At 40.3% G+C, this 20608-nt stretch overlaps 1 protein-coding gene and 1 pseudogene across 5 annotated transcripts in view; one reads left to right on the top strand and one right to left on the bottom strand.

Moving 5' to 3' along the window:
• Positions 1-3341: 3341 nt before the first annotated feature.
• The window catches only part of ZNF235 (zinc finger protein 235), a 65332-nt gene continuing 48065 nt past the window's right edge, over positions 3342-20608 (bottom strand). For all 5 annotated transcript variants that reach the window (XM_037819378.1, XM_037819377.1, XM_037819374.1 and 2 more), the window contains one exon: positions 3342-6943. In XM_037819378.1, the coding sequence (XP_037675306.1) occupies positions 4971-6943 (1973 nt within the window). In that variant the 3' untranslated portion in view covers positions 3342-4970. The remainder of the gene's footprint in view (positions 6944-20608) is intronic.
• Positions 12911-14500, top strand: LOC119521280 (annotated as a pseudogene).

The raw sequence follows: 20608 nt of genomic DNA, 5'->3' as shown, positions 1-20608 counted from the left end.
AAGAGATGGGAAATTTTCATTGATTATTTCCTCTATTATTGCTTCTGCCCATTTTTCCTTCTCTTCTTCTGGAACACCCATGACACATGTATTCATACATTTCATTTTGTCATTCAATTCTCTGAGACTTTGCTCATATTTTCCCATTCTTTTCCTATCTGTTCTTTTGTGTGTAGCTTTCAGGTGTCTTGTTCTCAGTTCCTGAGTATTTTTTTCTGCCTCTTGAGATCTGCTGTTTTATGTCTCCATTGTATCTTTCATCTTTTTTGTTGTGCCTTTCATTTCCATAGATTCTGCCAGTTTTTTCAAACTTTCAATTTCTACCTTATGTTCGCCCATTGTTTTCATTATACTTTTCATCTCTTTTGCCATATCTTCCCTAAACTTGTTGAATTGATTTAACATTAATTGTTTCAATTACTGTATCTCAGTTGAAATATAAGTTTGTTCCTTTGACTGGGCCATATCTTCATTTTTCCTAGCATAGATTGTGTTTTTCTGTTGTCTAAGCATCTTGTTTCCTTGGTTACTCCAATCAGGTTTCCCCAGACCAGAATGGGCTCAGGTCTCAGAAGGGGGCAATATTCAGTATCAGGTTTCCTTGAGGGTGTGTCTTAGAAGATTGACACATCCTGTGACACCTTTAGTCGCTGTGCTTTTCCTAACCTGCCCAGCAGGTGGCACCTGTCAGCCTGTCCCAACTGGTGTTTTGGCTGTTTTCCCCCAGGCTCTGGGGTCTGGTTCTAAGTGAAAGGCTGGTAGTAGAGCTGGGCACCACCTCCTTCCTCTTAGGGAAGATATACCCCCCAGGGAGTTATCATCAGCATTTAAATAGTTTCTTTGTCTCTCTGACTCTGCTAGCTCCACCCTTATCTGGGTCACAGCACTGCAAACTGAAAATGGCTGAGGTTTTCTCCACTGATTGAGAGAGAAAGGGACAGAAAGCCCACTTTCACAGCCAGCCCATGGGCCCCCAGTTTCACCCATCGGCCAAAGGCAACACCTGGTTTTCTGGACTTCTGCTCCTGGGACAGATGGGTCTACTGGTTCTTTAAGGTCAGTTGTCACCAAAAGCCTCTATCTGCTTTTGGGGGATTTGTAGCTTGTTTTCAGCAGTCCACATTTGTTAATCAAGACCCCAGTTGGAGCTGGACTGAGGTATATTCGCTTGTTCAGACAGTGCTGGTTTCTACCACAGCAAAGTTTTGCTGTTTGGCCTGCTGTGGTGGGGAAGGGGCTCCTGGCACATTTCTGCAGGTTTTACTTACAGATTGTATGCTGCAATCTCAGGCATTCCTCCCAATCCAGGTTGGTGTATGATGTGTGGACAGTCATGGTTGTCCCCCAGTAGTTATTCCATATTATTTACTAGTTGTTCCTGGTTGTTAGTTGTTCCAGGGGGACTAACTTCCACTTCTCTCTATGCCACCATCTTGCTGCCTCCCTGACAATGTCATCACTCACTTATTTTTGAAGTTTTTCCAGATATAGAATTCTTGGTTAGCAATTTTTCCTTTCAGTACATTAAATATATCATTCCACTGCTTTCTTGCCTCCATAGATTCTGATGAGAAATCAGAAATTAATCTTTAGGTCCCCTCATACATGACACATTCCTTCTCTTGCTGCTTTCAGAAAGTATCTTTGGCCTTTGGCAGTTTTATTGTAACATGGCACAGTGTGGATCTATCCTGTTTGGATGAGCTTCTTCATTGTGTGTATCACATCTTTCATTAAATCTGGGAAGTTTTCAACCATTATTTCCTTGAATATTCTGTCCCTTTCTTTCTTTTTCTTCTGGGACTTCCTGTATGTGTATATTGGTATGCATGATGGTGTCCTGCAGGTTCCTCTGGCTCTATTCACTTTTATTTTCTGCTTCTCAAATGGAATAATTTCAATCCTCTCTTCATGTTCTCTGCTTCTTCCTTCAATGAGCTTGAATCTACTGAATCCCTCTAGGCAATTTTCTGTTACTGTTGGGTTCAGCTTTTTTGGTTCTTTTTCATTTCTATTGATATTCTTTGTGTTCTTCTGTTGTTTTCCTGATCTTTAGGTTTTTGCCCATCTTTTCCTTTAGCTCTTTGTGCATATTTAGGATCTAGTTTTTAGAAGTCTTTGTCTGGTATACCCAAGATCTGATCTTCCTCATCAGTGGTTTCTAAAGGTTTATCCTGCTCCTTTGCATGGGCCATTATTTCCTGCTTATTCATATCCTTTGTAATCTCGTTATGCCCTGGATATAATGATGTTTTCACGTGTTACCCTTACAACTTAGACCTAAGGCATCTGTTCCTTAAGTTTGTTTCCAGCTAGTGTTATGACATAATTCTTTGAATGCCAGGAGCAACTAGAAAATTAAAAACACGTTTCCTAGTCTTTGAAGACTGGCCTATTCAAGTGCTCTCCTTCAGAGCTCAGGCATCCTGAGTTTAGAGAACAGTCCAAGGTGAAAACATGGTTCTCCCTGGTATTTTCTGAACCTGCATCTTCCTGGGCATGCATGCAGAGCCCTAGGAATTTCCATTTGCACAGATCTAACTATTCCCTTTTCCCTAGGAAACTGTTTTCTCATGATTTGGGGCCATATACTGTATGTCCAACAGCCAGCCATCCTTTGCCCCAGTCCTGCAATAAGTGTACTGGTTCAGTCCTTCACTGTGCTACCAGATTGGCACAGACAAGCATATACACTAGTATATGCTCCCACCAGAACCTCAACCAGGAATTTGCAGTGGAAGCACAGGCCAACTCTGTGCCAAGTCGTTAAGAAAATGGGGAGGGAGGCAGAAATTGTATCATGAGATTTTGTTTTTAAGCTGCCTTTTCCTTGATTCAGTACTCACCCTGTTACTGAACTCTTTTGCTTCTTTCATAGAGCTCTGTAAAAGATGGTTCTAACAGTTCTTGCTTGTTGCTTAAAGCTCCCGTGGCCACCCCTGGAACAGCTCACTATGCCATCTTGGCGACATCACTCTCAATCAAAAGTTCTTGAAATCTTTTAAAAAGATTTACATGTCATCTAACTCTTTTAGAGGCAACTAGACCTTTCCTTCCCCAAGAAATATATTGTACATATATATATTAAATAAGCTCATACTAAAGCCTAAGTTCCTCCCTGCTTTTCTAAATATATAAATGGGGATTCTACCAACGTTAAGAACTTACCTTCTCTCATTTAATTCTGCATGGCATTTCACTGAGTGGGTAAGCCATGTTGTCAATCCAAGTGATGCAGTTTGCTATTACAAAACAATGCAAAAAATCTAACATCCTTTTTAATGCACATCCATAACACAGATTTATATGCCATATGAAGCTAAAATTTAACTATAAGGGTTTTCATTTATTGAGTCATTTTATTGTTTCATGGTTTTACTGTTATGGTAAAAATGATAATGGTTACTGGAAATAATTCAAGAAATTAAAGAATTCATCCAACACCTTCCCTGCCAGAAAAAAAAGTCTTAGTTTATAATTACTATCCTTTCATACATTATTTGTATGCATATGATCACATCTTTAGGTTTATACCAGAAGTTTTCTCAGGAATAATGAGAGTTCTTTTCCTCTCACTCTAGGTCTATATTTTCATTTTAAAGACTGTACAATATTGAAACATATAAAAATTTATTCAACTTTCACCAGTAGATATTTATTTCCCTATTTTTCAAATTCAGGATAAACATCCTTCCGTACGCTCTTTCTCCTAAGCAAAACTTCCCATGCTAGGATTACCAGATCAAACATGACCAACTCATCTCCCAAAGCTTGTGATCATGCCTATCAACAAAAAGTGTTGATTCAATGTTGTGTAAATGGAAACCCATCTAAATAATTAATAATAGAATGAAATTTTAATCAAACTTCAAGAGGTCCCCCCCGCCATGGTGGGGGGAAGAATGGCAATGGGTTAAGGAATTTTACAAAAACAATGTCCTTAAAATCTGCCAAAGCCTCTGCCTTAGGAGGTCTGGTGGAGGAATAACTACAGCACAGAGAAGGCAATTTGACCTAAGTCTGAATAAAAATGATGAAAGGAAACCAATTATTATCAACTCAAGTTTACTAATAAACTTCTGTCACTAGTATTACTTTTAATACTTTCAGAGTCATAGTAAAACCCCACCTTAATGAATTAGTCCAAAAAATTCATTTATGTAAATTGCAGTCACATTTTTATAAGATTAAAAAAGGTTTTTTTTTTAGTCTACAAAGTACAAACTAATGATACTAAAAATTACACTGTACATAATTAATGGCACACTGTACAAAGAATTGAGGCTGGATGTAAGGGAACAATTCACAAGTCTTTTGCCCAAATTTGTATTGTTGTGGATGGCAGTATTATATGCTTTTCTATATTTCAATTAATGTTTGTTTCCTGGAATTAATGTTAGTAAGGCTATTTGCAGGATTCCTTTTGTGTCTAATTCAATATGAATTTAGGGCAGGGAAGTGACTAAAATTTTCAAATATTTGTCTTGATTATAGGGTTTTTCTCCACTTCATTCAGTAATGTCTGGGCACCTCTTAGAAGCCAGATACTGTTCTACATGTAGAATGGTAAAAAAAAAATCTCTTCCCCATATAAGGGAATTATCCTAGTGGGTGACTGTCTGTCATTAACTTTTGTTCAAGTCTTTCCATACTCCAATTTTGAAACCTCTCTCCTGGGTAGACTCTGATGAATGTTAAGGTTCTTTTGCTGTGTTGTATTCCTGAGAATTGGGACCATTTTGAACTCTGCTATAAACACCAACCGTATTTATAAAACAAATAGGTTTTCTGTGATATATGATGTTAGTAAAAAGTTCTACCAAGTCCTTAAAACACAACATTTTATAGAGCTTCCCTCCTGTGAAGATTCTTTGATGATGCTTCCAAGCTTTGAAGGAATCACTTTACAGTGGCCAATGTGGTCTCTTAAATGGAGATGAAGATGTGAACTCTAAAGAATATACCACACCTCACATTTTTAGATTCCCTCCAGTGTGGACTCTCTGATGGTACACAAGATGTGATCTCTGACTGAAGCCCTTACAACAGACATCACATATGTATGGCTTCTCTCCAGTGTGGACTCTCTGATGGGTGTGAAAATGTGAGGCCTGACTGAAGCCCTTACCACACTGTTGACATGTATAGGGTTTCTCTCCTGTGTGGATCCTCTGATGAGCACTGAGACCAGCACTCCAACTGAATTCCTTCCCACATTCCTCACATTTAAATGGTTTCTCTCCAGTGTGAATTATCTGATGGACTTGAAGATTTGATCTCTGGCTGAAGGCTTTACCACATGTCTCACATTTATATGGTTTCTCTCCTGTGTGAACTCTCTGATGGGCTTGAAGATGTGAGGCTTGACTGAATCGCTTCTGACAGGCATTACATTTGAATGGTTTTTCCCCAGTATGGACACTCTGATGAGCTTGAAGATTTGAGGCTTGACTGAAACCTTTACCACACGCCTCACATTTATAGGGTTTCTCTCCCGTGTGGACTCTTTGATGATTGTGAAGATTCAAGCTCCAGTTAAAGCGCTTCCCACACACTTCACACTTGTATGGTTTTTCTCCAGTATGGACTCGCTGATGGGCCTGAAAATACGAACTCTGACTGAAGCCCTTACCACATACATTGCATCGAAATGGTTTCTCTCCTGTGTGGACCCTCTGATGACTCTGAAAACTTGAGGCTGAACTAAAACCCTTACCACATTCTTCACATTTATAGGGTTTCTCTCCTGTGTGGACCCGCTGATGACTATGAAGATTAAAACTCAAACTAAAGCACTTACCACAGTCATCACATTTATATGGTTTTTCCTCAGTGTGGACTCTCTGATGGGTATGAAGATTTGAACTACAACTAAAACGTTTACCACAATCCTCACATTTATATGGTTTCTCTCCAGTGTGGATTCTTTGATGGGCTTGCAGGTGTGATCTCTGAGTGAAGCCCTTCCCACATACCTCACATTTATAAGGTTTCTCTCCAGTGTGGACTCGGCAATGAATGTTGAGATCTGTGCTACGACTGAAGCCTTTCCCACAACTTTCACATCTATAGGGCTTCTCTCCTGTGTGAATAGGCAGATGAGCATAAAGATGTGAGCTCTGATTAAAGCTCTTACCACATTCATGGCATGTATAGGGTTTCTCCCCTGTGTGGACCCTCTGATGGGTTTGCAGATTTGAGCTCTGACTAAAACCCTTACCACACTCATGACACCAATACCGTTTTTTCCCTGTGTGAACACTGTGTTGACTGGGAATACCCGAGCTATAACTGATGTTCTTCCCATGTGTACCACATGTAGTGGACTTCTTTCCCAAGAGTATCTGTTGATGAAGTTCAAGACTAGATCTATCAATGAAAGCTTTTTCAGATTCATGACACTGGTAGGTTTTCTGTCCTGTGTGAATTATACTATGCTGGTTAAAACGTGGTACCTTTAAGATGTCTTTACCACAATCATCACTGCTGTAAGCATCTCTCTCATGCACTATGTTGTTATGATGATGTGAAATACAACTGAAAATACCAATACATGGAGCAAATATAAAGAATTTGTTTTTCATCTGCTTACAGATTCTTTGATGATTCTGTCTTTCATTCAGATAAATTTTACTCCAAGAATTCTGAGCTCTCCCAGTTGGATAGTCTTGATTTTTGACAATAGTGGAACCAGCCCCTATAAGATTCGCTATATAGTTGTCATCTTCAGAAACCTGAAAAGATACTCCTGCTCCGACTTGGCAGGGAGAGTCACATTGTCTGGAGAACTGGTAACTCTTTCCTGGAATGTTTATCATGTTGTTTTGACTTCTGGCTAAGCTGTTCACATGTCCCCTGATTTGCCAGCATGATAGTTCTCCCAGTGAAAGGCACTTTAATCCTGCTTCCTGTAGAGTTTCCATCTCATTTTGATTCCAGCCTCCTGAAAGGATAAAGAGAATGAAAAATGGAAAATAAGTAAATGTTTTATTCAGATATTACAAAACTTTACACATAGGCCTAGTAGTAGGCTTTATATCATGAATGGAAACTTCAGTTCATCTTTACCATCACGTTGGATGTTTTTGGTTTTAAATGCCAGAAGAAACAAAGAGCTGGTTGCTGGGCTCCTAGCCATGAAGACTGAATGAGATCTATTTAGAAGTACACGTCTGAAAATGGGCTAGGAATTAGAAGTCAGAAAGCTGCAGAGCAATATAAAGAAATCCCAGAAAGTACTTAGAAAGGAAAAATTAACACCCTTGCCTATAAGAATAATAAAATTAAAAAACTCTTCTTTTTCTGCAGTAGCCGATCCCAGGTAGCATCCACATAAATCAGGCTAAATATATGCTTTAATTATAAGGTCTCATTATACAACCTGCACATCTGGGAACAGTGCTCAAAATGACTGACAGAACGTAAAGAGAAATAGCCAAATCTACATTTATAGTTGAAGATTTCACTACCTTCTCAATAATTGGTAGAATAAGTAGAATATAAGTAGAGGTATAGGAGGCTTTGAACAACACTATAAACCAACTTGACAACTTGGCCATTGTAGGACACTCTATTCAACAATGGAAAACATCCCTTTCAAGTACACATGGAACATTCACCAAGACAGATTAATACTTAGGGCCATAAAACAAGTCTCAATAAATATAAAAGGATTCAAATCATACAAAGTATGTTCTCTGACCTGAATTAAATCAGATAATAAGAGAAAGTTCTTGGAAAAATCTCCAAATATTCAGAAAATGAACAAATATGCACTTCTAATAAACCATGGACCAAACCAGCCAAAAGAATTATTAGGAGGTATTTTTGGAATGAATGAAAATGAAAATATAACCCATCAAAAGTAGTATTTAAAGGTCTCAAAGGAGCTAGAAAAATAAGAAGCAAAGTAATGAAATACCAGAGCAGAAATCAACGAACTGTAAAAGCTGGTTCTTTGAAGAGAAAACAAAATTGATAAACCTCTAGGAAGTATAACAAGAAAAAAAGACAAATTACCATCAAAAATGAGAGGTGAGAGCACTAGATTCTGCAGATATTAAACAGATAAGAGAATATTAAAAACTTTATACTAATAAATTCAGCAACTCAGATGAACAGATTCCTTCAAAAACACAAACTACCAAAGTTTAGCCAAGATACAGATAATGTGAACAGCCCTGTTAAAGAAATAAAATTTATAGTTAAAATTTTTTCCACAAAGAAAACACCAGGCCTACATAGTTTCATCCATGAATTCCATCAAACATTGAGGGAAGAAATAATACTAATGCTAGACAAACACTTCCAGAAAAGTGAAGAGTGACTACTTCCCAACCTGTTTTATAGGGCCACACATTACAAGAAAAGGCAACTGCAGTATAATATCCTGCATGAACACAGACATAAAAATTCTTAAAATTTCAGCAAATCAAATCCAATAATGTATATAAGAACTAACAAATCATAACGGTGTGGTGTTTATTTCAGGAATGCAAGGTTGATTTAACATTCTAAAATCGGCTTAAATGCTGTCCCCAAAAAGATCCGGAATGAGGTGACGATGCTCATCTCACACTTCTATTTAATATTATATTGGAAGTTCTAGCCCTTGCAATAAGGCAAGAAAAAATATTAAAAAGGATATGGACTGGAAAGGAAGAAATAAAGCAGTCTTTATTCACAGATGACATGCCCCTTTTATGTGGAAAACTATTTAAAATGTTCAAAAAAGCTATTAGAACCAATAGTGAGTTTAGGAAGGTTGCAGGATACAAGGTCAATATAGGAAGGTTAATTTTATTTTTATATACTACTAGGGAATAATCAGATGAATTGAAGAAACAATACCATATCATTTATAATTATCACCAAGAACCTGTGAGGCTATGAATCAGAGAAGCCATGAACTCCTAGATAAGGTAAAAACCTCTCTGTAGGTGCATCTGTACCATACTAGTCCTGCTACACATCAGTAACTTCAAAAAGACATGTTTATGATCTTGTAAATCCTAACTTGGCTCTGTGCCTTCCTTTGTTCTTACCCCATATAACCTCTAGCAATCGCCTGGTGGCGTCGAGCACTACTCTGAACATCCTGTGGCTGCACAGAACCAGCTCTTTGTTTGTAAGTTCCCTTTACTATTTTGAGATATGGAGTGGCCTGCTCCGTTTTTTGGTCTTAAATGCCCATCAAACTTTGGCAGAACCTATTCTGTAAGTTCACGTCAAGACTACTGGGAAGCCAACTGGGAGTCTGAAAATGAAACATGCAGAGGTAAGGGGAATCTGTGGGAGAAATCCCAGGGTGGGCAACTGTCAGTATGTTGGTGTGTGTGGGGGCAGCCTGGTTTTTAGAACAGTTTAGCCCAGTATGTGCGTGTGGGGATGCGCTGAAAATTCCACCTGGAACGTTATTTGTCCTAAAGGGAACCTGGGGGGTAAATGGAAATTGCAAGGAAAAGGAGCAATTGCAGCCACTGTGTGCCCGTTGTTATGGGCAGTTATGCTACTGAAACCCAATCAAAAGCAAAAGCTGAAATGAAGAGAAGAAGTTTTAGCTCTGGAACATGCTAACCTAATATATCCTTTTCTAACAAAGCTAATGTATTAGCAAAAAAGGCAAAACCTAAGAGGGACAATTAGAAGTAATGGCACGTAAAGTTTCAAAAATATATGGCAAGTTCCAGCAGTTATCCAGAGGGAAGGCTGAGACCCGAAGATGTGGGATCCCTGGGAGAGTGCAGAAGAAGTAAGTGAAATTGAAGAAAAGCCTAAGCAAGCCGTTAATAAGTACAAAAATGAAAGCAACCAGGGATCCTGATAACCCTCAGGTAGCGATCCCTGCTCAGAATCAAACAGTAATGAGGAAGTCTACCCCCACAGAATTAGTAGAATTAACAGAAAAGTTTAAACAGAAGAGCTGAGAGAGCATAGCTGCTTGGTTACTAAGATTATGGGATGTAGGGGGATATGGTATTATGCTTTCAGGAATGGAAATGGCAAAAATGACGAGCATAACTACACACCCCTCTCTTTGTCAGCATCTTTACCACGCATGGCAAAGAGCAGACAGGATTCAAAATTTATTAGGGTGGTGCCCTTTAACTGCAAAATTGGCCTGGTCTAATGAGAATATGCCATCCACAATAGACAGATGGTCAACTATGGAAGAATTAAAAAAAACATAGTCAGAGAATTTGGAATGAAACATACAGCATATGCTGAACAGTTTCATGGACCTGCTGATGAGGGAAAAAACTGCACCTCCAGCCTGGTATGGGACATTTGTAGCTATTCTCAGACCCCCCGTTGGTCAGGCTGTTCACTGGGTGGCACAGGCAATAGCAGACTTGGGTGAGATGGAAAGAATATGGTCAAAAGGGGTAAGGAAAGTGACTGAGGAGACCTCGCAAGGGAAGGGGCAGAGGGGGCCCTGTACATGTGACCCATAAACAATTATGGGCTGACTTAATTGCCACAGACAGCAATAGAAAAAATAAACAACCTACAGCTATATTAGTAGGACTCTGACAAAAATGGCCTAAGTAAAAAAGGTATCAGCCTCTGACTACTTCTAAATCCATGCAACTTGTCATTCCCACAGCATCCCCCAAGGAAAATAAGTTGGGGATAGGGGTTGGATACTTCCGATCCCTGAAAGCTAGGGGTAAGGTCACAGTTGCCTGAAAATACAGGTGACAGCAGGTGATTGGAGGCCTCACCTAAAGCTAGTTTATCGACAGTTTGCATGTTGTAGCCCTGATATTGGAGTAGAGTATACACTCATCTGTGGGAATCCCTGGAAATTTAATGTGCCCCTAAAGATGTAAGAAGGGTATGGGGGAAGCCATACAAGTGCTGCAAACTACCCTAACACTGCAAATCCATCGCCTCACTCCCCAAAAGTATACTGTATGTATTTCCCCCATTCCCGAATATATATTAGAGATAGAGGTGTTGGAAGATCTAGACCTTACCACCACTGGTGAATTTTGCCTTTGCATCTGCATGGTAAAATCAATTATACGGGGTGCAGCTTGTGGGTCCCCAGTGCACCTGCCCCCTCCCCCCCTGGAGGGTCACCCATGCCAAATGATATTACCTTTTGGGTGGACATACTAAAACCAGTGAAATGTTGAAAGAATTAGCCAGAGTAGGGATCACACGATCAGCACAGAGACCATTTAATGGTCTCATATGGCTGATGAAAAAAACACGATGGTAGTTGGAAAATGATAGCTGATTACTAAGAAATATATAAGTTGGTTCTTCCTATTCACACAGCAGTGCCTAATACTGCAATGCTTCTCCATAATTTAGGGCCCAGTCAGGAGAGTTCGTTAGGTCTTAGACATAGCTAACGTCTTTTTCGGGATCCTGCTAGCCAAGGTCAATATACATTTACGTGGGGAGGGTGGCAGTGAACTTGCCAGGTTTTGCCATGAGAGTTTTCTACATAGCCCCTCCATCTATCATGGGATGGTGGCAGTTGATCTAGTAAGATGGGAAAAGCCACCAAATATTGTTAAGTTTCACTATATTGATGATATTATGCTTACTTCTGATTGCACTGCATCTCTAGAAATGGCGACCCTACCACAGCACCTTTTAACAAGCTGAAGATGAGCCATCAGTGATGCCAAGATCCAGGGGCCCGGACAGCCTGTAAAATTCCTAGGGGAGGTTTGGTTGAGTAAGGCCAAGGTCTTTCCGTCAGCGGTTGTAGATACAGTACAAATGTGTCTGACTCCCCTCACTATAAAGGAGCTGCAAGCCTTTATAGGCTTATTAAATTACTGGAGACCCTTTATATCCCACATAGCTCAAATACTTTCACCATTATATAGGTTGATAAAAAAGGGAGATCAGTTGTATTTGGGCACTTACCACAGTCCTCACATTTATATGGTTTCTCTCCAGTGTGGATTCTTTGATGGGCTTGAAGGTGTGATCTCTGAGTGAAGCCCTTCCCACACACCTCACATTTATAAGGTTTCTCTCCAATGTGGACTTGGCAATGAATGTTGATATCTGTGTTATGACTGAAGACTTTCCTACAACTTTCACATCTATAGGGCTTCTCTCCTGTGTGACTAGGCAGATGAACAACCCTGGATTGTTCTTCCTTAATACTACAGGCCACCATCAATGCAGCTTATAAATGTGCTGACAAAATATACCTCATCTAGATAAATTACCCTCTGAGAAGCAACCAGAGGTTCAATAAAAGTACCCCCGATCATCCAAATACCCTACCAGAGTATTAGTCCAGCAGCTGCAGGGTTGACTGCAGACAAATCCTGCAGATAATCCTTCACTCAAGAGTTTGCTTCTAACCAAGACCCTCTGGTCCTCACTTTTCATGGTGAATAGCCCGATGGGAAGGTGCTGCCCCCACAATGAGCTGGCTGCCACAGATGACTTCATTCTGGCCCTAGAGACGATAATGACCCTCACAAGAGAGCCAACAACAGAGACTGCATCCCCCAGGGACCTGCTTTTACCAGATCCTCCTTGCTTAACTGGCGCTACCTCAGTTCCTACCCCAGTTCCTGCCCTGATCCAGGTATCCAACAACAGCTTCAGAAATGTCTTTTCTGATATACCCTCCAACACCCCCCTCCCCAAGTTTCACTTCCCTGAGATTGCCATGTGCTTTCCAGGAAACCCCCAGCACTGAGACCATACTACCAAAATGTAAGTGATAAACCCCATGATTGTGACACCACCCTAAGATGCACACACACTATGGGAGGCCAAACAGTGCTTACAAAACCACACCATGGAGAGACCTGCTGCAGAGCCGCCTCCGAGACCCAGAGCGCTGCTGCTCCCTTATCTGCCAACAAGATCAAGGCAGACCCAGAGACCCGACTTTCCAGAGCTCCTGTTGCAGCACAAGTTTGCCATGAACAGCGACTGTCTGCTACCCTATTACACGGCACAGAGCGGCTCTGCCATGGGCATGTTCAACACCACCATGGGGAAACTGCAGAGCCAGCTGCACAAGGGGGAATACGATATATTCAAGTATGCCCCAATCTCTGAGAGTGACTTTATCCAGATCACCAAAGGGGAGAGGTAATCGATGTGCACAACCATGTCCGAATGGTGATTGTGGGCACTGCATGCACCAGCCCCATGCACCCCCTCCCCGACATCATGTTACTGGCCCAAGAAACCACCAGCTGTGAGGAGCACACCACCCGGGGCACCAAGGGGAAAGGCTGCAAGGTTAGCAAGGCTTTAGAGTTCACTAGGCTCTTGCCCTTGAAGTTTGTAAGATCTCTGTCCACGATAGGGAGAAACATCAGCTGCCCCTGAAGTTTGCCACTGGTCATTTTTGCGACCTGCAGCTGTGTCCCCCTCTAAGTGTCTGGGAAGACCTCTTTACCTATTGGGAAAAGCTAATTCATCTCCTGCGACCACCAGTGGATAGTAACTGCTCAAATGAATGTTAGCAATGCCATTCCCACTGGGGACATGGTACGCATGCCTGTGTTTGAGGAAGAGGACAGGGTGAGCACAGCAACTGCACATTCCATGGAAAGGGGGATCAGGACCAAGGCAGATCAGGAGCCTCCACACGCTGTCTGAGGTGTCTGGGGCCTCCTCTGCTGCTTTCACTGGGGGGAAGGTGATCATATATGCCTCCCAGAAACCCAATAGCATGCTTGACATGTCCACCCCCAAAACCTGCACAGCCTGCCAAAGGGGCAGCGTCTGGGGCAACAGCTGGGGCGACACAAAAGGGCACCTCAGCAGGTGCCATGAGTGTGACAGCAACTAAGTCTGCAGATTCTGGACACATGAATGCAGCAATCCAGGAGCAGTTGCCAAGGGCCCAGAAGGAAGCAGAAGCAGCGTGGCCATCGCAGGTGTTGCCAACGTGCCCTCAAAGGGCGTTAAAGTGGCCATGGCAGGTGTTGCAGTGTACTTCTAGTACAGCGGTTTCCACCACTCCCTCTCCAGAGAGCAGCCTGAGTGTGGCGACTGAAGGAGCAACATCTGCCAGGAAAACTGTGGCAGAAACAGCTCAAGACTCAGCAGTGGGACCTCCTGCCTCCACTTTGGTGAGTGAAGTCCATAAGACTGGACAGGAGGCAAGCCAGCGAGTCTCCCAGACCAGCGCTGAAGCCTGGAAGGAAAGAATGGAAAGGAGGGAATGAAGGGAAAAGGACAGATCCGTCAGGAGAAGAGTTCCCGCCACACCAGGAAAAGTGAAAGTCCTTGCATGTAAAAGGCACCCGAGATGGGGCCAAAAATCATCGGGCAGGTCCTTGGCCAGGCACAGACACACTAGACAGGATAGAAAGGAAAAAAAGTCTTGGCAGCTTAGGGGGCAGCAGGCAAACTTCCACTCACAAAAGCAGCCGCCTTACACCCACCACAAAGGAGTCTAGGACATCTTGCAAAGCAGAAGGAGCTTCTCTACAGCTAGTCTGGGCTCTATGAACAAGAGAGTCGGCAGGATCAGCTCTTTCTTGAGAAATGTCAAAGACAGCCTTACTACAAAATCAGCAGCCTCTCCCTGCAGTGGAGAAGTGGACATTGTGTCTAAGATGGTGGAGAGAAGCAGCATGGAGGACATTCTGGAGACAACAGAGTGTGACCAAGCGGTGACTATCGGTGCTGTGACATCTGAGACGGTGGAGTCAGTGACCTCTGAAGCCTGTTAAATAGCCAGAGCCAGAAGCTGCAAAGAGGACCAGGGCTCAGGGGAGTATCCCCAGAGAGCCTGTTCTAGCTTTCCTTAATGCAATTTAAATAAAGAACCATATAATCTCAGAACGGCAGGCTGTGTTCTGTTTGCATTTCCATGTCTTGCTGCAGCCTAGTAGCGACCTCACAGTGGACTGGGATGTCAGCTGTGCTGCAGCAAGTCTAGGCGAGGGGGACCCCACCTCACCCATGCCTGGCAGAGCTGCTCGGAGCACTCGGGAGGATTCCATCTTGCCAACCCCTTTCAGGTTGTGGCTCAAGGTTGTGGGTGAAAGACTGTGGGCTGGAAAGCTCGGCCACCATCTTATCTCCCTCTCTCTTTTTTTTAACTTTATTCATAAAAAAAAAAAAAAAAAAAAAAAAAAATTAGAAAAACATTTCAAACTAAACAAAACAAAGGAATAAGGAAAACAATTAACCTAAAATAACTACATTGCTTCCAACATGTTCCTACCCTACCCCAAGAAAATTAACAAACCATAACCAAAGGCATAAGAAAAACAAATAACTTTAAAAAAAAAAAAATCACGCCATGCAGGGGATTAACATCACACAATGCCTCCCTCACCCTCTGCTAGAGGATTTGCCCTCTTATGTATTCTCCTAAATCCACAGTGGCTCCTACTGGCCATCAGGCCAGCAAACACCCTTTCCCTTTAACATCTCCACAAATAGCCAATATAATCCACTCCTAAGATCCCTGATGCTGAGACATCACAGGGTTGAGTGTAGCAATTAAAATTAGGTAGGGGCTTTTCATACCATCATAATGTCTCAGCATCTTAGACCCTGTTGTTAATTTTCTCAGTGACCACCGTGATACCTGCTTATACAAGATAAACAGCTTCTCCCTCTCTACTTCCCACCTGGGTTCATGTCCACACAAAAGCCAAATGCCAAGTTCCCCAGGTCCACTGTCCCTCCTGAAGTGTTACCCCAAGTGACCCTGTGAGGCTCCTCTCTGTCCCAGGACAGGACCTGTGAGTGCTCATAAACCTTTCTTTTCATACATCTCTGAAGTCGCTCATCCTCGCTGCTCCTCTCTCTCTAAAGTTCCTTACTTCTTACAATATGTTCCAACAAACTATGAAGGAACAACTGGAAATCTATATGCAAAACATGAAACAAACCCTGAAACATGTATAAAAACTAAAAGTGGATCACAAATCTAAATGTAAAACCTAAAACCATAACATCTCTAGACGAAAATCACAGTCACCTAAGTTGGTCTTCATCAAAATGTAAAACTTCTGCTCTTTGAAATACGTTAGAACAAAAAGAGAAGCCACAGACTGGGAGAAAATATTTGCAAATCATATATCTGATAGAGGACTTGTGTCCAAAATATGTAAATATCAAGACTCATTAAGAAAACAACCCAACTTTTTTTTACAAAAGGAAAATATTTGAACAGATACCTCACTTAGGAAGAAATATGGATATTAAGTAAGCACTTCAAAAGATGCACAATATTATTAGTCATTAAGGAAATGCACATTAAAACAGCTATGAGATACCACTACACACCTATTAAAATATCTAACTCTCCGAAAGACTGACCATAGAAAGGGCTGAAGACACGGAGCAGCCAGAACGCAGATAAACTGCTAATAGGAATGTAAAGTGATACAACCACTTTGGAAAACTGATAGTTGCTTTAAAAGTTAAATATGCCTCAATCATGTGATCCAACCATTCCACTCCTATACTTACCCAACGGAAATGAAAGCCTATGACCAAAAAAATACTTGTATATGAATGTTCAAAGTAGCTTCATTTGTAATGGCTGAAAACTGAAAATAAATGTCCATCAACAGGTGAAGAATAAACAAATTGTGGCATATCAACACAACAGAATACTAAACAGCAAAAAAGGAATGAACTATTGAGAGATGCAACATCATGGAGAAACTCAAATTATGTTAAATGAAATAAGACAGACAAAAATTAATATATTCTATATGATTTTGTTTGTATAAAATTCTAAAAATTGCAAACTAATCTATAGTGATAGGAAGCAATCAGTGGTTGCCTGGGAGAGGGACTGGGAACAAGAGAGGGTGGTATTAAAAAGGGGTATATGAATTCTGTAGGGGTTTTAAGGATTTTTTTTTTTTTGCCTAGGAATACAACTCAAATCTCATCCTTCATTCCTCCCACTCCCACAAGATTTGGCAGCAAAAAAGCTATATAGCATTACACGATCAAGATGATAAAAGGCCGAGTTCAGGGATACAGAACAGCTAGAAATTTAGGGCAGAAAATCCAGAAGCAAGAGAGCTGCAGAAGGAATGAACAATCTGAGCGTAAATTCTGTTCAAATCTCTGACTGACCACTAACTGCACAGGGTGAGATTTGTGAGTTTGATGTTCTTTTGATTGATGGTATTACTTAACCCATACACAGTTTGAAGTGTCAGAGGTCAGAACTCAAGGATGAAGGAATCATTGGATATTTAGGGGAGAAGTTCCGAGGCAAGGGAACCACAGAAGGTCAGTTCCTAACTCTGACCATTAAGTCAGACCAAATATCCTTTCCTGATCTCTCAACTACGCAGATACAGGGGAGCCCCTCAAAGACCTCCTGATTGTAAAACACAGCTGCTAGAAGCTAAGAGAGAAATTAAAATGAAATACTAAAAAAATTTACCCAAAAGAATGCAAAAAAGAAGAAAGAAATGAACAAAAAAGAGACAGACAGATGTATCATGCAAACAGATCATGCAAAGCCTAAGAAGGCTTGAATGGCTATAAAAAGAGTATTTTTACTTGAGACAAAGAGGGACATTTTATAAAGACAAAAGGGCCAATACATTAAGAAGATATGACAGACACCAATGTATATGTGCCTAATAAAGGCTCTAAAATACATGAAGTAAAAATGGAGAGAACTAAGGGGAGAAGTGGACAAATCTACAGTCAGAGTTAGAAATTTTAAAACACTTCTCTCAGCTGTTGACACAACAATTAGACCATAAAAAAACAGTAAAGCCATATGAAGTCTGAATCACAGTATCAACTACTTTAACCAAAATGAAATTTATACAACACTGCATCCAATGGAAAAACACAATGTTTCCAAATGTACATTTGTCCATCAGGATTAACTATATCCTGGGCTACAAAACAAATCTCAAAAGCTTTCAAAAGACTACCACATTCAAGAATATGTTATCCGTCTACAGTGGAATTAAATTTAAAAATAACAATAAAATGTCAAAAATTCCTAATTAAGGGAAAATTAAACACAGTCTAAGAAATGTATCAAATAAGAAATCACATGGGAAATAAAATACTTTGAATTAAATAATGAAAATACATCATATCAAAATTCTGGGTATGCAGATAAACAGTATTCAGAGAAATTTACATCTTTAAATGTTCATATTAGAAAAGATTAATGCACGTAAGTCAGTAATGTTCCTATACACTTGAAATGATGTAACTGAACAGACACTCAAGAAAAAGATACCATTCTCAGTAGCAACTAAAAAAATCAAGTACCTAGGAATAAACTTAACCAAGGATTTAAAAGACCTGTACATAGAAAACTACATAACTTTACTAAAAGAAATAGAAGGGGACCTAAAAAGATGGAAAAAATATTCTTTGTTCCTGGATAGGAAGGCTAAATATCATTAAGATGTCAGTTCTACTCAAACTTACCTACAGATTCATGTAATCCCTATCAAAATTCCAACAACCTACTTTGCAGACTTGGAAAAGCTAGTTATCAAATTTATTTGGAAGGGGAAGATGTCTCGAGTTGCTAAAAACATTCTAAGAAAGAAAAATGAAGCGGGAGGACTTACACTCCCTGACTTTGGAACTTATTATAAAGCCACAGTAATCAAAACAGCATGGTACTGGCACAAAGACAGACATATTGATCAATGGGGTCAAACTGAAAATTCAGAAATAGACTGCCAGATCTACGGTCAACTGATCTTTGATAAGGCCCCAAACCTACTGACCTAGGACCTAACAGTCTCCTCAACAAACGGGGCTGGGAGAGCTGGATATCCATATCCAAAAGAACAAAAGAGGACCCTGACCTCACACCCTACACAAAAATTAATTCAAAGTGGATCAAAGACCTCAATATAAGAGACAGTACCATAAAACTCCTAGAAGATAATGTAGGGAAACATCTTCAAGACCTTGTATTAGGAGGAGCTTCTTAGACCTTACACCCAAAGAACAAGCAATGAAAGAAAAAATAGATAAATGGGAGCTCCTCAAAATTAAAAGCTTCTGTACCTCAAAGGAATTTGCCAAAAAGGTGAAGAGGCAGCCAAGCCAATGGGAAAAAATATTTGGAAGCCATGTATCTGATAAAAGACTGATATCTTGCAAACATAAAGAAATCCTACAACTCAACGACAATAGTACAGACAGCCCAATTATAAAATGGGCAAAAGATATGAAAAGATATTTCTCTGATGAGGAGATACAAATTTTATCTCAATAAAGTTGGTTAAAAGCCAATTTGACTAGGGCCAAGATCTTGGTTTCTAATACCAATCTCCAATAAAAGGAGTCGGGGGTCCTTGGACAAATGGCTGATTCTAGAATTATGACCAGAAAAACACAAAATGAAGGTAGAGCATCTTGTAGTGCCAGAAAGCAAAGTGCTGAAGGAAACCTAAGGATGGGGGCATGTCAAAGGGATACTGGGGCCAACCTGATAGTCAAAGCAGGAACAATGCGAGCAACAAAATAAATAACACAGTATTGGATTAAACCTGAACTACAAAATAGATAAACAGGAGTCCATACCAATCACAGGCTAGGTATTCAAGGATAGTATGGAACTATTGCTGTAGACAGATACTGATATACTTCTGGGTGATATTACAAAATCCAGCAAAAATAAAAACAGGAAGAGCAGAAAGGTGAAGACCGTTGGAGTAGTTGTGTGTGTGTGTGTGTGTGTGTGTGCGTGTGCATGGTTTGCTGTACTGTTTTTGCTACTTGATGTGTATTTTAGTATTTCCATAATAAAAAGTCTAAAGTCATAGAAAGGAATAAAAACAGATCATCTACAAGGTGGGGAGGGGAAGGGAAAGCAGAGTTAACTTTTTAAATTGGCAACTCAATTTTCAATAACAGAAAAAAGATTGGGGAATGAATGTTAAAACTGAACTAAACTGTGGGATTACAAATGGTATTTCATAAAATCATTTTTTCAATCGCACATGTCCTTCAGTTTTGTGGGAGATTATATGATTAATATAACAACATATCTGAGGGCATACACATTTCAGAATTAATTAATTTTCTGTTTTGTAAGTTTTTAAAAACTCTTCCGCTTTGGTAGTAGACGTTACTTTCCAGAGAATGCCAAGTTCAGCATGTTCAGGTGTTCATGAAAATATTAACAGGCATTAAAACAAGGGCTCTATAAAAGTCCTTGGGCTTCAAATGGACTTCAAATCCTGACACCCACTTACAAGCTATATGACTTTTCTTCTAAGGCATACATTTCATCTTATTAAGAAAAAAAAACAACAAACAATTACAGCACCCAGGTGCCAGGACTGTTGTGATTTTAAATACACATCACCTGTGATAAATGTAGTTTACTGCTATTGGCATGCAAATTACACTGGAATGTGCTCAAAATTGCTAAAGTTTCGACATTCTCTAATTTTTTCTCTTTTCCTAGCTGGGACTTGCCTTATCCACACAGTTGTGTCAGTGATTTTTGAGATCAGATCCTTGGGGCCTCAATAATATTACAAAATATCAAGAATTTAATAAAGGTGTTATTTTACACTGTTACAAGAGAACTTTACTTAAGTCATACGATTGCTTAAGTATTAGGGGAGAGGGCTAGAGGGGAGAGCACAGGTGGATGTGTGACTGATCAGCTGGGAAGGTG

Source organism: Choloepus didactylus, chromosome 27 (genome assembly GCF_015220235.1).
Source record: "Choloepus didactylus isolate mChoDid1 chromosome 27, mChoDid1.pri, whole genome shotgun sequence".
NCBI lineage: Eukaryota > Metazoa > Chordata > Mammalia > Pilosa > Megalonychidae > Choloepus > Choloepus didactylus.
The sequence above is the reverse complement of the archived record's forward strand: the minus strand, read 5'-3'. Positions and strand labels throughout refer to the sequence as shown.